The sequence below is a fragment of the Sciurus vulgaris genome (genome assembly GCF_902686455.1).
Source record: "Sciurus vulgaris genome assembly, chromosome: 14".
Taxonomy (NCBI): domain Eukaryota; kingdom Metazoa; phylum Chordata; class Mammalia; order Rodentia; family Sciuridae; genus Sciurus; species Sciurus vulgaris.
The window spans coordinates 29,766,800-29,782,884 of NC_136475.1; the positions used below are offsets into that span (position 1 = coordinate 29,766,800).

General features: G+C 44.8%; 1 protein-coding gene across 1 annotated transcript; it reads right to left on the reverse strand.

Moving 5' to 3' along the window:
• Nucleotides 1-4,413: 4,413 nt before the first annotated feature.
• On the reverse strand, nucleotides 4,414-5,702 carry LOC306643617 (putative N-acetyltransferase CML1). Its single transcript, XM_079109829.1, has 2 exons — nucleotides 5,518-5,702; nucleotides 4,414-5,383 (listed from the first exon to the last, which is right to left on the reverse strand). Exon 2 carries the CDS (start codon nucleotides 5,312-5,314, stop codon nucleotides 4,631-4,633), a length of 684 nt encoding a protein of 227 aa, XP_078965955.1. The 5' UTR covers nucleotides 5,315-5,383; nucleotides 5,518-5,702; the 3' UTR covers nucleotides 4,414-4,630.
• Nucleotides 5,703-16,085: the final 10,383 nt, after the last annotated feature.

Below are 16,085 nucleotides of genomic sequence, written 5' to 3' on the forward strand. Positions count from 1 at the left end.
AGCCAGAGGACTTGCTCTGGGGGCTCCCATAGCCAGGAACATTCTGTTCCTCTGGCATCCAGTTCAGCCACAGCAGAAGCTCTTAGAGGCTTCCTGGCACTCCACAATATTTGGGAAGAGCAATTCAGAGCACTTTCATTGCTTTCTTCTTTTTCTTTTCCTGAGGTGCCTTGTGCATGCCAGGCAAAGAGCACTTTCATTTCATACTCTCCTGGGCAATGTGCCAGGTACCCTTTGCTCATGACCAGCTGGCTCCCTTCTGCACCCAAGGAACCATAGCAGGTGTGGAGAGGCTACTCAGGGGTGCTTTCCAGAAGAGAGTCCTGGGTGTTTGGGGTCCCAAGAGAGTGGGCTTGGGGACTGCAACTCCAGTGGGCTGTGTTCCCTTGCAGAGTTGTGGGACTTTGGCCCTGGGGTCTTCCCCTGGTGGGGTCTTAACTGAACAGAGCTAGAGATAAAACATGAAGTCCTCCTTTAGGTACTGGAAGGGCTAGGTATGTCATAGGTTGGAAAGGCCCTATGAAGCAATGGTTGCATCAGGGTAAATGCCACTGAACTACTTCAGGTACTTGTGGTTGATGCTTGGGGTTATGTTTTTCACTTCTCCTTGCACTCAGGCTCTTCACCAGCTAAACCCTGCTTAGGAACAAGACAGAACACTGGCCAGGCCAAGAACCAATAGCAGAAGGGTCAAGCCATTGCTGAGTAATGCCAGAAAACGTGCACTGGTCAGGCCTCACTACTCAGACCAGCTGGCCTATCTGTGCCTGCCTCTGATCCCCAGATGCACCCTTCCAAAATCCAGCTGGGCAGGCATCCCCAAGGACCCACTCAGTCCCCTGAAGAAAGAGGGGCCTGAGTTGTGCCAACGCTCTTGTGCATGTAACTACTCATAGGTGGAGCCATCAGTGGGCTCCTGGAGAGGAGCTGGCCCTGGGTCTGGGCTCTCAGGCTGGGCTGACCTGCCCGTGAGCTCCAGACATCCCTCCCCTGATGTCCATTCCTAAGCCCCCTGCCGGCCCCTGAGCTCCTCTGCCCGTTTAACCACAGCATATCTCCTCCACCCCTCAGTGTCCACCCAGACAGCATTGGGGAACACCCTGCCTGGGGCAGTTTCCCTCTTTAGCCAGCCTGGGCTGCACAACTCTTTCTGTGGCTGCACATCAGGGTCAAGGCTTTTGGGCACACGGAAGTGTGGCCCTTCTGTGGAGGGAGACCAGATCTCCTCATCAGTTGCTCATCCTGAGGCTCACCTTTGCCCTAGATCTTCTTGTTAGAGTCTTTAGATAATCTGCTGAGGTAGTGGGTCACCTGCCTGCATAGACTCCCCAGAATCCCTTCCCTGCTGACACTCACAAGCGGGCACTGGTTGTGTGCCAGGCCCCTTTTCATCGACTCCTACTCAAACCACCCTACTAAGAGTTGCAATCCACTGCTATCCACCTGCCCACTCCTGTCCCCTTCCTACACTCCAAGTTTGCTCATCACCATCCAGCACACTGAAGATAGGCTATGGGTACATATTTGTTCTTCTATTTAGTAAGTGCTACCAAGCAGGGGCTATTTTCTCTGGTTCACTGATGTATCCTGAGTTCCCAGAACAAGCCTGGCCTCTAGTAGTACTCAGTGAATGTGTGCAGAATGATCCAACAACAGACAGGCAGCTTGTGTATTCCAAGTAGCACAGGTACTGGGAAGACATATATAGAGTAAACTACTAGGCTTAAGGTTCAAAGTCCCCCCCTTGCAAAGCCCCTTCCAAGAATTCCTCTCTGAATTTGCAATTTCTTGTCTTACAGATAGGCTGTAAATGTCTATTCTTTGGGTTCCCTACAACCAGATTGGCTCTGAGGGCAGGGCTGCCTCTGGATGGAAGTATGGATTTAGGAGTCAAACAGACCAGGTATCAAATTCTAGTTACATGTCTATTATGTCTTCACCTCTCCGAGCCCTTTTCCTGACTTGTAAATCTGGGATCAAAGTGGCAATACTCATTGCCACTAGGCACAACAGCCACTCTCTCCCTAAGAAAACCCCTTGACACCATTGCTCCTTCTAACTGTTATATCCTCCTTGAGAGTTTTTGACTTGTCTAAACTCTTTTAATATTTTAGATGAAGTCTACTAAAATGAACCCATGTAAAAGTGTAATTGTTTCCAACATTTATTAACATTCACGATCTGCCACCAACATCTTTACCAAATCCCCAAACATTCCCATCTGTCGAGAGAGTCCCTGTGCTCCAGGAACCATTGCTTCCTGTTGTCGCTTCTCCCTAATGCTGGCAACACCACACACTGTCTGCACAGCCTTTGTTGAATTTGCACATTTATCTCTGATCTCATGGCAGAATTTCCTGCTTATCTTGTAGAGTGCCACAGTCTGAGGTTCTACTGTATCTCTCTTTTCCCTGTTAGCCTACCCCTTGAGCCAGTAAAGCCTCTCCAATGTACAAACACAGGTTCTGAGGACATAAGAGAATTTTGTCCACCCTTGTTTTTACAGGCATCCAGGGAATGTGGAGGCTGCTTTGGGGATGCCACCATTAGGAGTAATGAGGGCCAGAACCCAAGCAGGAAAAGGGCTTCCTCCCTGGTCAGAAGTTATCTTTCCAACCCAATCACCCCTGTACCTTACCTGAAAGTAGTAGTACTGAGCAAATAGAGTTATGGGTGTGTAAAGGGTTAAGAATGTTCCAGGCCAAGGGAACATGGTGCTCAAAGGCCTCCAGCAGAACGAGAGCTTCTTTTGCAGCTAACTAGAGCAGCTGACTCTGGGAAATGAGGGCAGGATCCAGGAAAGAGGAAAGCCAATCTGCACTCTAGGCTCTGAGTTTCCTGGCCACTGAGGGAGCTCTCAGTACTGTTGGAATGGCCTTCCCCAGTGCTCTGGACTACCCCATCATCTTACCATGACAACATTTCCATCCTGGCACCTTCCTGGGTCTCCTGTCCCTCTGGCCTTTGAGCCCTAACAGGGTCTGACCATCTCTGCCTGGGACAGTAAAACAGTTTCCCTGCTATAGGATGAACTTTTCAAAGCACAGGGACCACTATGGACCTCTTTTGTCTTACTCAGCCATTTGCCACTAGGAACTGCTCCTTTTGGCACTGACCTTGTTAGAAAGGAGAGCTGGTGGCAGCAGAGGAGGGAGAGCCTGCAGGGCCTCCTCCCTGTCACACAGGGCCTGTCTTGAGGGCCCACCTTTAAGTGAGAAGGTGAGAACACAATAGTCACCTGATGTGAATGGCAGTGTGGAGGGAGTGGGGAGGGTCAGAAGAATGGGTATATACATTATTGATTTCATAAAAGCACAAATGAGACAGACATGAAGGAAAGGGAGGAACTATTCAAGGGTTAGGGTTGGTATTCAAGGCCAAGGGCAGGAGAAAACTGTGACAGGACACTAAGGCCTATGGTCCTAGAAAACCAGTCTCTCAAGTTTGGACCAAGTCCATGAGCAAGGTTAAGGGTTTCCATGTAGGTGAAATGAGCATATGACAAGGCTGGATGCCAATACTGAACAGGCTGTAGCCCAAGTGACCCCTAAATGCTGAGAAATAGAAAATAAGGTGAGAAAGATCTCCCAACACTGCCTAAGGGTCAGAAGTTTATGGATCAGTATCACATGGACCATCTGGGTCGGGACTCCTCCTCTGGGTTAGGCTCCAAGCACACATGAACATGCCGGAGATACAGCCTAAGCAGCTGGGAGAGGGCAACAGTCCTGCACACATCAGCACTGACCCAGGTCCCAACTCTCCCCCGTCTGGATCTGTCCTGAGGCACCGATGAAGATATGGAGACTGTGAACATATGGGACCAGGCTGGGTGCCAATCTGGGTTAATTTTGGGACACTCCCCTCTCCCACGTCCTCCTCCAGGACACACAGGAAGGTTCCACATACAACCTCCCTTCAGTCAGGTTGGCCCCTGAGAATGGGTCCTGCCAGCCCATGAGGGTTGCCCCATAGCCAGGTTTTCCCATAAAAACATCCCCTTCCATTGACAGCCACTGTCCCACTCCTGTGGAGGGACAGAACACTAGGTTGAATACATCACTGTACCATTTCTTTTCATAGGCCCACATCCTGTCCCGTTGCTCTGTGACTCTGCAGCTCCTTCACTACTGAGCCAGCTTCATTTCTCCCTGAGTCTGGGATGTTTCCACAAGTGACACTTGCATGGACATAAAAACATCTTTGCTCCTTTCTCCTTTTGCATTGGCTGCTCTGCAGCGACTTTGAAACCTGCCACAGTTGGCCTGCTGGGACAAGATGAAGTACAGTGTCACTGGCACTGCAGTCAATCCAGGACATTTCCATAGGTATCCTGAGACCCAGAGAGCCACCCACCAGAGACCAGGAGAATCTACTGGCCCACAGACATATAAGCAATGTGTGTCTGCATAATTGTCTTGACTTTTTATTTATATGACATAATTGTGGTGGGAGTCAAATGAGTCACTGTCACCTAGAAGCACAGAATGGAGAACCACCTTGAAATCAAACAGAGTGGACTCAGATGTGCACCAGCAATGAGTTTGCATTCTTTGTTACACCAAAATGCCAGGTTTCTTTGTGCTACAGGACTGTCAATCAGATCCTGACTGATACACAAGACAATAGCTCATGGGTCTCCTTCCTGTGCAGATGGGAGGTAGTACATTAGACGAATGGTAGAAATGTCCATTAGTCTAAAGCTCTTGTTAAAGAAGTACTCTCCTGTCTTCTGGAAGCCCATGCGCAGGTAGAGGGTCAGAGCAGCCTGCTGTACTATGCTAGTATCAAGGATAACCTCACTGTAGCCCTGAGCCTGTGCAAACTGGAGGACAGTCATAACCAGGGCTTTCCCTAGCCCCTCACCTCGGTGCTCCAAGGCCACAGAGAGATGAAGCAGCTGCAGTTGCTTCCTCCCCAAGGGGGCGTCCTCCACTGGCAGAGCACCCACTATGCCTGCCACCTGTCCCCCAGACTCGGCGACCCAGAAGCAGGAGCCACAGGCCCTCAGGTAGGATTTAGTGATGTCAGCAAGGTCTGTGTGCAAACACGTGACCACATACTTCCTCCAAGGGTATCTGGCCAGGAGCCATAGGAACACAAGGAGAGTGACATTGGATCCAAGAGCCAGGAGCCAGGAGCCAGTGGCCAGGAGTAGGGAGACAGGTACCCCAAGTAAGAGCAGGATTGTTTGTGGCAACTTCAGTGTGTGGTGAAAGGTGGCGGGGATGTGCTCCACCATCCCTTGGGAGAACAAGTCCAGGACCCTTTTTCGGTCACTCTCCTGGTATTTGCGGATGGGATGAGGTGCCATGGGGAGACTTCTGTGTCTTCAGTTTCCACAAGAGGCAGTTAAACCTTTATGCACGCCTTCCTTGAAGCCCTGGAGGAGAGAGAGGAAGTCACGTGAGTGTCCCCGGCCACCCGGGAACTTAGACAGTTCAAATATGTGTCTTTACTATCACCCAGAAAGAAACAGGCCAGCACCACCGGGAGGAGGTGCAGGAAAAGAAACACCTGATGAAACCCTGGTTCCTCCCATTTCTAGCAGTGTGTCCTTGGGCATGTCTCTTAACCTCTGAGCCTCTGTTGTCTTCATCTGCAGGAGAGGGTAAAATATCAGCAGCCTTCAACAGTTGTTTTGAAATTTAAAAGAATGACTTATATAAGCACTGACATATACAGACCCCACCCCTCTGTGTGAGTCAACTTTTCATCTTGTGACCAAAATACCTGACAAGAGAGAAGGAAAGATTAATTTTTGCTCACGGTTTTAAGGTTCAATTCTTTGTCAGCTGGCTGCAGGGCAGAAACATCAAGGCAGAAGTTTGTGGTGGAGGAAAACTGATGGATTCAAGGCAGTCGGGAAACTGATAGAGGACCAGCAAGAGAGAAAGAAAGAGAGAGAGAAGAGGGACCTGGGAGATAATACCCCTTGCAGGGCACGCCCCCAGTGACTACTTCCTCCATCTAGGACACGCCTCCCAGTCCAGTAGTCCATTCAACTATCAATGTGACAAGAGCAGCCTCAGTAAGATGTGGGAGTCACATTAACCTGTGAGAATCATTTCCTTTGTTCATCAGTATAGAATTTAGAGAGCATTGCCATTGGTGGCATTTTAATTGCCCAATTCAGAGACATTAAGCGCATTCACATGCTGTGCAAGGAGAACGGATCACAGTGTTTGTCCTTCTTTCCTCCTTTCTGTGCAAACCTGAGTCTCAGGGCTCCTGGTGGGAGGTTACAGCCCAAATCCAAGGGAAACTCCAGGACCGAATTACAGGATTGGGAGCTCCCTAGGGTCCCCAATGTGGCACAAGCAACATGTCTGGTCAGACTTTGCTGACCTTGCTTCCCTGCTGCCATAAGAAGACAAAACCTTTCTCAGCTAGTTGATGGAGACATGGAGATGAAGACAGGCAGAGGTGTGCGGTGGAGGTCGGGCAGCCATTAGCAGTATGGGGATTCCCAGGTGCAGTAGGGGTTTGCAAAGGTCCTGCACTTGAACAGAGGGCAGCCTCAGAGAACAATACAGGGGCGGATTCTCCTATGCCCTCAGCTTCATGGTTGATGCTTTCAGGAAGCTGAGGGCCAGCTCACTTCAAGGCAGAGTCCCTTTTTCTGGTGAAGATGCTGGTTTGGCTGAGCCAGCTTTGTGGGTCTGCAGTTTCCACACATGGCAGTTATACCTTTATGCATGCCTTCCTTGAAGCCCTGGAGGAGAGAGAGGCAGTCCCATGACTGTTCCTGGCCTCCCAGGAACTTTGGAGACAGCTCAGTAGTGGCTCTTCACTAGTGCCCTAAAAGCAGCAGGCCACCACCACTGGGGGATGTGTAGAATCAGAAACACCTGATTGGAACCCTTGTTCCTCCCATTTCTTGCTGTGTGTCCTTTGGTATGTCATTGAACTGCCCTGATTCTTGTCTTCATCTGTAAATGGGGTTTAATAACATTGCCCTTCTTGGGGTGTTTGAAATTTAGTAGCCTAATATATACAATTTACTGATATGTACATTTCCTTCCTTTTTAATCTCATCCCTATTTTCGGCTCTTTAAACTTATTGGTACGTGCAGATGACACCCTTTGACAATCATAACTTTGTTCCCAGCCCTTTTGGCCTCCCCAGGGAGGGCCCCTGGGCCTGTCTGAGGTCTACCCCAGTCCTATTCCACATCTGCTAGAAGTCTGAATCCTTTGCCATTTTGCAGGAATCCTGTTTCCAAAGCGCACGTTTCAGTGAAGCCTGCCTGGTTTCCCCAGTGCTAAGGATCAGGCTGCTGAGAAGGCAGATGGCCAAGCACAGAGAACAGTGCAGCCTTGGGATCCCTAAAATGTTGTGGGACTCCATTCTACACTGAGACCCCCAACTTTGCACCCCTCCACTCAACCACTTCCCCAGAGCCGAGGGTGTCCAGTGTAGCCTCAGCCCTCAACCTCTAGCTGGCATCCAGGACAACTGTCTAGGGCCTACTCTCTGTGGAGAGCAGATCTGGGTGATCATCTCCGTAACTGATTCATGAATGTTTCATAATCATTTTTTGTTATTATTTATAATTTTTTAAAATTTATTTTTATTGTAAACAAATGGGATACATCTTGTTTCTCTGTTCATACATGAAGTAGAGGCTTACCATGTAGTTTCATAATCTTATATCCCCAGGGCAAGTACTGGGGTGTGACAAAGCAGAGAGCCCAAGTCCATTCACCTTCCTGAAGACTGGGAGAAGAACCTGAGGGAGTCAGCAGGACTTGGAATTGTCCATGGGTCATCACCTTAGGCGGCCAGACACCCTTCTCCTGTTCCCTTCAGACTACAGCATCTCTTACCCAGCACCCCTGGGCCTCTCCAAAGTCCACCCCAGTCCTATGCCACACCTGCTGTAAGTCTAAGGACTGTACCATTCAACCTGTGCTCTCCTGGCTCAGCAACAATATACTTCAGAGCTGGCCTTCTCCCTGCTCCAGCTTTATTAGTCCAGGAACAATCTATCCTCTCTGGTCCCTCCGCTCTTTCATTCATTCACTCAGCAAAGCTCTTGCTGTAGCTTCCAGTCTCTAGGTGTCCCCTTTTCAATAATCGACAGTGCTCGACATCCAGTTTATAGGCTGCCAATTATGGGGGTATGCTGGGTGCTCTGCTGGTTGCTCAGGGTTGGAACCAGCAGACTTCCTGCATATTTTAGCTGTGGATGTACCTCACTAAGACATGTAAGTGCAAATCAGAAAAACAAAATATTTTTCTTTGGAACTTTCTTTCCTCTTTGGAAGGAATGTTTCCTTCCAAAAGAGATTGAGCTCCTGCTCATGGGAGCTTAATCTCTGTCATGTGTCTTAACCTTGTAGACCAGTCAAGTCCCTGGATTTCTCCCTCCTCTCATGGCTTCCTCAGCAGTATGACACTAGAAGCCAGCATTGGCTAGTAGTATTTCACTCATTTTAATTGTGGGTCCAGGACTGATGGATATTTAGGATGAGAAGTGATGTGGCTGAGGTGGGGTCTTCCATCAAAGGAGTTCCCCAGGAGTGCTGGGTGTCTTGGAGATGGCTGGATGCCTTCACAGGTGTGACTATGTCTAGGAGGAGGAGGCAGATTCATGGATTGCTGGGAGAGAGGATAAGGAGGCTTCTCAGGTAGATGCTTGTTCTGAGACCCAAAGAGACATTGGCCTCCTCAGGTAGAGAAAGGAGTATCTCAAGCTGAATCAACAGAGACTTGTCAACTCTAAGACAGAACAAGGGCACAGCTTTGGGGCAAAGAACACAAGGTTGCCCAGGGAAGGAGTGGCTGAGGGCAGCATGGATTTAGCCATGCAGAGCCCACAGGCATGTTATGTAGCATGGACTCTACTGCAGGAGGAAGGGAGGCCACAGATATGATTTTAGCTTGGGAGCAAGATGTTCAGCCTGTGTGTGCCGTGTGTGTGTGTGTGTGTGTGTGTGTGTGTGTGAGAGAGAGAGAGAGAGAGAGAGAGAGAGAGAGAGAGAGAGAGAGAGAGAGAGAGAGACTGTGTCATTCTCTTGGGCTGTTTGTGGAGAATATATCAGGGGAGGTAGGAATGGTAGCAGATGCCCCCAGAATCAAATGTAGCCTCTGAGCTAAAAAAAAAAAGGTCTCCCAGAGAGAGGTTTGCAGGTTTCTCACAAGAGCATCTGGCCGAGGAGGGCACATGAGAACTAAATCAAGCATACAGAGATTGCCACGTCCAAAGTCCTGGCTCAGAACTGAGTCTGGCCAGGGAAAGGCACTTATTTTTAATTTGCTCAAAGGCATTGTTTGCCCTGTATCCCATTATCTGTATAGATTGAAGAGGGAACCTTTGTTGGTCTATATTAAGGAAGCATCTGAACCCACAGAGGTCCAGGAGATGTAGTGATGGCTTAGGTCACATGAGGAGGACAAAACAGATCCAGATCTCTAGAGGTGCATTTTGGGTCAGATATGGCAGGAAATAGAATGATTCCAATGGGGATGAGCACAAACAAAGGGTGAAATTGTTATGGTGAATCAATCTTGAAGCAGGAGATGGAACCATCTTTATTCACCAGCTGGCGATCTGGATTCACCAGTTGGTGGGACAGAGGGCAGCCTGCAAGTCAGTATTCTCCAACTCCTTCCAGGGGTTAGAGAAAATCTTTCATACCATAAGTAAAGCAATCAAACCCTTGATTTATCTTTTAAATTAGGTAAGAGGTTATAATGGCCATGCATATACATTAACTTGATTGACAAAATATGTATGTAGGATTATACTTGTTGGAAGTTTTAACATTTAGTAACCTTGTTTTTAGTGATGACACAAAGTAATTTTAAATCTCTTTTTAATTTGCCAAATTATGAAAACACCAATAATGTTTAAGTATGTTACCTTATGGAATTTAAGGATTTAAGAGGACTTGATGTTATATTTAACAATTAGTATTTTAACTTTGTAAATTAATCAAATGTCTCTAACAAACACACTTATGATTCATCTCAGCTATGTCAAATCTAATTTATTTATTTTCAAAAACCAAGATATCAGACAAGTGTATTGAACAGCATTAACCATCTCTTATTTGTTGAAGAAAAATCCTAGAAACAATGGATATCAGACATTTTATAGACATCAACATTTTATTAGTTGTTTGACCACCTAGAGAAATTTGTGAGTAACTTTTTAAAGACATCTTTATTTTTATTTGTTTATCTACTTTAAATGGAATCTGTTAAATAATGTGAACCAAAGGTATTTGGATCCATTTTTAAAATTTTAATTTATGAGCTCATAGACCAATTTTGATACCAACACATGTAGACTTGACAATTCATGACAATGCATACATACACAAAACGAACAAAGACCTTGTAGCTTATTTTTTAAAAAACTATTAGGTTGAGACCTAACCCTTATAAATTGGCCCCTGGATGAAGCAGAGTGTAACAAAAACAATCTTTATAGTTTGATAAAGTACGTCTGATCAGAAAAACACATTAACCTAGGCACACCAGATCAAAATCATGAGCTCAAAAAAAAAAAAAAAAATTAAAAGCCTTCCTGGCCTCCATCCTGATACAGTCCCACTCATCAGAGGTGAAAAGAGTTAAGGGAATATAGACAAAGGTTGTGCCCCATCCCTCCCGGAGGAATTTTTTGAAGAGGCAGTAAGGGAGCTTGCTTCCATCGGTCTCTGGGAGAGCAGTCTCCTTCAGGTTGGGGTCCTGTTCTAAACTGTTTTTTCTGGTCTCTTTGATAGTGGCCACCAAAATTTTAGCCTGACATTTTGTAGCTTTATCAGCTAGACTGTCGTGGTTGAAAACCTTTTGGGCCATCTCCATTAGTTAAGAGGTATTCATGTCTGTCCTTTAAACTTTTCTGGAGTTTTCTGTGAATATTTGGGGCTGAGAGACAAAAACCAAATTTATAGACAAAGTGATATGGCCATTATTTATTTTAGTAAAGTAGCATGAAAAAGTGAGAAAGAGAGAGAGAGTGAGAGAAAGAGAGAGAACCCTGAAGTCATTTTTCTTTTCCTGTATGGCAGCCAGGAAGAAGTCAAACTGACATTTTTTTCTTTAGTCCTGTTGGCAGCCTTTTACATTGCAATGTCTAAAATGTCTTTAGTGAGCTGGGGCCTTTTAACCATTTTTTTCTAGTTGGTAATCAGGCCAGGTTCAGATGAGGTTTCCTATGACAAGGCTAACAATTAAAACAATAGGCAGAAATGAAAAGAAGGTGAAAGACAAGAATTCAAAAGGCACTGAGTATGACCGGGGTCTAAGGATGGAGTGTCTATGAGTTGCTGAGGAGTTGGATCTAAAAAAAAAAAAAAAAAAAAAAAAAAGAGTCTTGCTAGGGCAAAGAGTTGAAAAGAACGTTAGAAACAAACTGAGATGGAGATTAACATAAACAAACAAAGAGGAAAAAAACGACAGACAGGACAAGAAAAAACACAAGACAGACACTCTCTCCTCTTAATCCCAGCCGCCAGACCATGACAACAGTCTATTTACTGGAGTTTCTGGATCTTGACCAAGGCTCCCTCAGATTCCCTATCACTTGATACACCCTTGGGCATTACAATCAAGCCCCTGACACACTTCGAAAGATTTACAGTCAAGCACTTGAGACACTCCCAGAGGAGAGCCCCTGATACACTTTGAAAGATATATAATCAGATGCTTGGAACCTCTAAGGCATTACAAGCAAGTCAGAGAGAAAAAATGAGGTACCTCCAAACACACTGCATGGCCTCCTTCAAAGGCTCTGGATTTACAAATGTGAGTCACACCAGAGCTTCCTTCTATGGGTGGGTTCAAATCAGTCACCACAGCAGGTCCAGACCCTCACAAAGCAGAGAGCTCCCACACTAGAAAGGGATGGTGGCTCTCTCCATGTCAGAGGATCTGCACCCTAAAACCACAGCCTTGACTCCAGTGAGCATCTCCCTGGGGCTTCCAAAATGTTATGGCAAGATTGCAATAAATCACTGAGCCAATCCTAAAACAGGAGATGGAGCCATCTTCATTCATCAGCTGGTGATCTGGATTCACCAGTTCGTGGGATAGAGGGCAGTGTGCAAGTCCACATTCCCCAGCCCCCTCCAGGGGTTAGAGCAAATCTTTCATACCACAAGTAAAGCACATCAGTACATTAATCATAAGTGCCTGTTGCTATGATTCAAAACCACAAACAAAAATCATGAGATCTAAAATCATAAGCAGAAAGTGAAGTGTGTCAAAATGACCCTGATTGAGTATAATTGAAAGAATGATTGCTAATGTCTAGACAATCATTTACATTCTATGTGGTTAGGGCACATTACACAAGTATAGTGTATAAGAATTGCCATTTTATGGGGCTGGGGAGATAGCTCAGTTGGTAGAGTGCTTGCCTTGCAAGCACAAGGCCCTGGGTTCGATCCCCAGCACCCCCCCCCCAAAAAAAAAAAAAAAGGAATTGCCATTTTGTGTTGCCAAACATGTTCTGCTAAGCAAGTGTTGATGGATACAGAGGCAGAGTTTTCTCACAGGAGAAGCATTTCTTACACGACATGGAGTCTCAGGGTAAAATGGAGTCTGTTTGGTAATTGCCCATATAGCCTGCCCTTTAACAAAATATGATGGCCAGGATTGTGGTGAGAAGATCTAGGAAGATGCTAGGGAGAAGCCAGATATGGAAAGATCAAACAATGCCGCGTCCTCATGGAAATGCAGATTTTGGGGGCCAGCAGCTGTTATCTTGGGCTCCTACTGGAAGCCGCTGAATTTCCAGATGTTTGACAGGCAATCAGACCTCAAGATGAACATTTACCTTCAATTCTGAGTGGGAAGTGCGTGCTTCCCAGTACATTTTAAACACTTAAATCCTGATCTTTAAACACTTGAATGTTAGCAAAGACTGAACCAGGAATCAGAATAGGGGAACAGAGGGCTCCAGGGTGCAGGTGAATGGTCCTAATGAGAGTGTATACATATCAAACAGTCAGAAAACCAAGTCAAGATGAAGAGGCTTATGCACTGTCCCTGTCCTCTGTCTCCCCATATACATGGTGGTTTCTGTGTCCTCAATGAAACTATGTGACCTCAGTGTCTCAGGGTGACCTGAAGGTGCATCAACCTCATGACTTTTCTGCTACTCCGTGTGCAGCATCAACTTCCTTCCAAGGCTGACATCATGGTGTGCCAGATATCCTCCAGCTAAGATGGAAGCTGTAGGTATCCATGTTTACCACTAGCTGAAAGTGAGGTTTTATGCCCCAACACTGCCAATGTATTGTGCATCTTCCATCACTATAACAGTACACCTGAGACAATTAATTTACCTAGAGAAAAGGTTTATTTTGGCTCACAGTTTTAGAGATTCATTCCATGCTTGGGTGAACTCATTGCTTTTAGGTCTCTGATAGAGGTGCTGGATGGCAATGGCAGGGAGCTGATGGTGGAGAAAACTGCTCCCTGCATGGTGAGAAAGAAAAAGAAACGGAAGAAACAAGCTGGTATTCCAAAGTTTCCCTGACTTCATGGAGGCCACAGAATATTGAGAGACCTGGAGCTGGTGGCCACTGCCACCTCTGTCAGTGCCATGCATTCTGTCCATCAGCACTGACTTCTCTTCCTTAGGTTACATTCTTTTTTGACCTATAGCGATCTTTTTCAGAGCTTAAATTTTAACAACAGCATCCAGAGTAAGATGTGGGGGTAATTAACCTGTGAGAATGGTTTTGTTATTGGGATAGTATATTGAGAACATAAAATTTACCCTTATAACTCTTTTTAGATCCACAGGTCAGTGACAAAAAGACCTTCATAATGCTGTGCATTGAGAATTGATTTTAGTGTCTGTCCTCTCTTCCCTTCAATCCAGCCCTGAACCTCAGTGTCCCAGGGTGGGAGCCTGCAGTAAAAATCCAAGGGCAACCCCAGGTCTCACTCCTATAGTACACATCCTCCCAGGGCCCAAGACCTGACACAAAGGCATGGCTAGGAAGACACTGGCTAATGAGGCTTCCCTGCTTCTGGGGAGGAGATAAGTCCTTTCTGGCCTGAGTTGCTGGCGACATGGAGAAGAAGACAGGTGTTGGGTGGGGCAGAGGTAGAGCCCTCCAAGCTCAGGATTCCCAAGCAGAGCACAGGAGGTGCCTAAGTCCTGCACTTGAGCCTGAGGGCAGCCTCACTGGCCCGCCCTCCTGACTGCTGAAGTTCAGGGTTGATGGTTTCAGGAAGCTGTGGCCCAGCCTCCTGACAAGATTCTACTTTCCTGGTGAAGGTGCTGGTTTGTCTGAGCCAAATTTGGGGGTTCATTTTCTACATCAAATCCTCAAGTGATACCAAAAGGTTGAGCCCTTTTAAAGTAGATCATTTCTGTAATCTCTTCATTTGAAGAGGCAGTACTTCCAGTTCATTGTTGATTACTAAATAATGGGAGAGGGTCTCAGAGCCCCACAGGAAGCATTTCCGGAATTGGGCATTTGCTTTTTAAATTAAAAAGGGGTGTGCAAATTTCAAATTAGATCATTTCTGAAATATCTTCATTTGAAGAGTCAGTGCTTCTAGTTCCTTGTCTTTTTTTCATTGCTTTATTGAGGTAAAATTGAAGTATAATGAAATGCACATATTTGAAGTATGCAAATTGATCAGTTTTGACATGTATGTAACCAATACAATCAATATAAAAAACATTTTCATTACTTTTTTAAACTGAATTCATGCAGATTGTGTTTCCTGCATGATTTATTACTTTAGAAATCAATCACCTTAAGATATATAGACCCCACCTCCACATGTCAACCATTTCAAAATTAAATGACACACTTATAAATATCTCAGAGGTCAACGAAGAAAGCACAAAAAAAAAAGAAAATAAGAAGTGCTTTGAACTACATGATAATAAAGCTTAAAATATAGGATCTCTGTGATGAAAAAGTACTCAGAAGAACAATTATAACAAAGTACTTGAATCAGAAAGAAACTAGAATAACAACAAAATTATTTTCAAATTATGTAGTAGGAAGGAAAAAATAAGTGTATCAGCAGAAATATATTACATAAAGTAGAAATAATACAGCTAAAATTTGATAAAAATCAAACAAATCTAATCAAGAAAAAAGCAAGAACACAAAAATTAATATCAATGGAAAGGGAGCTATCAAAATAACCCTACAGATACTAAAAATATATTGTTAACGTTACAATTGTATGCCAACATATATGATAGTTTACATACCATGGTCTATATTAGAGAAGGATCCATGTACTGCTGAGAAGAAAGTATATTGTCATTGATGGATGAAAGATTATATGTCTGTAATTGTATTTTTTACTTTTATGGCTTCTTCATTTAGTTTTTGTTTGGAGGATTTATCCAGTACTGAAAGAGACAGGTTAAAGCTACCCAGTATTATTGTATTGTGGTCTATTTGATTCCTGAAGTTGAAAAGGTTTTGTTTGATGTATGTAGGTGCTCCATTGTTTGGGGCAAAAACATTTATGATTGTTATGTCTCATTAATGTATAATTCCCTTAAGTAGTATGAACTGGTTTTCTTTTCCCTTCTGATTAACTTTGGCTTGAAGTCCACTTTATCTGATGTTAGGATAGAAACCCCTCCTTGTTTATGGGATCCATGGGAGTGATGTTTCTTCCCATTATTTCACCTTCAGTCTGTAGATGTCTTTTTCTATGAGGTGAGTCTTTTAGACAGCATATTGTTGGGTATTTTTAAAAATATAATCTGCCAGTCTGTGTCTTTTGATTGGTGAATTTAGACCATTAATATTCAAGGTTATTATTGAGATATGATTTGTATTCCTGGTCATTTGGGTTTATTTCTGATTTCCGATTGGAGTTAGTTTATCCTTTTATTGACTATTCCTTTAATATATTAAAGGAATATATTATATATATATTCCTCCCTTTGCTAGTTTTCATTTTTTTTCATTTCATCTTCATGGAATATTATGTTGAGAATGTTCTGTAGTGCAGGCTTTCTTGTTGTAAATTCTTTTAACTTGTTTATTATGAAACGTTTTTATTTCATCTTCAAATCTGAAGCTTAATTTTGCTGGATATAGGATTCTTGGTTGGCATCTGTTTTCTTTCAGAG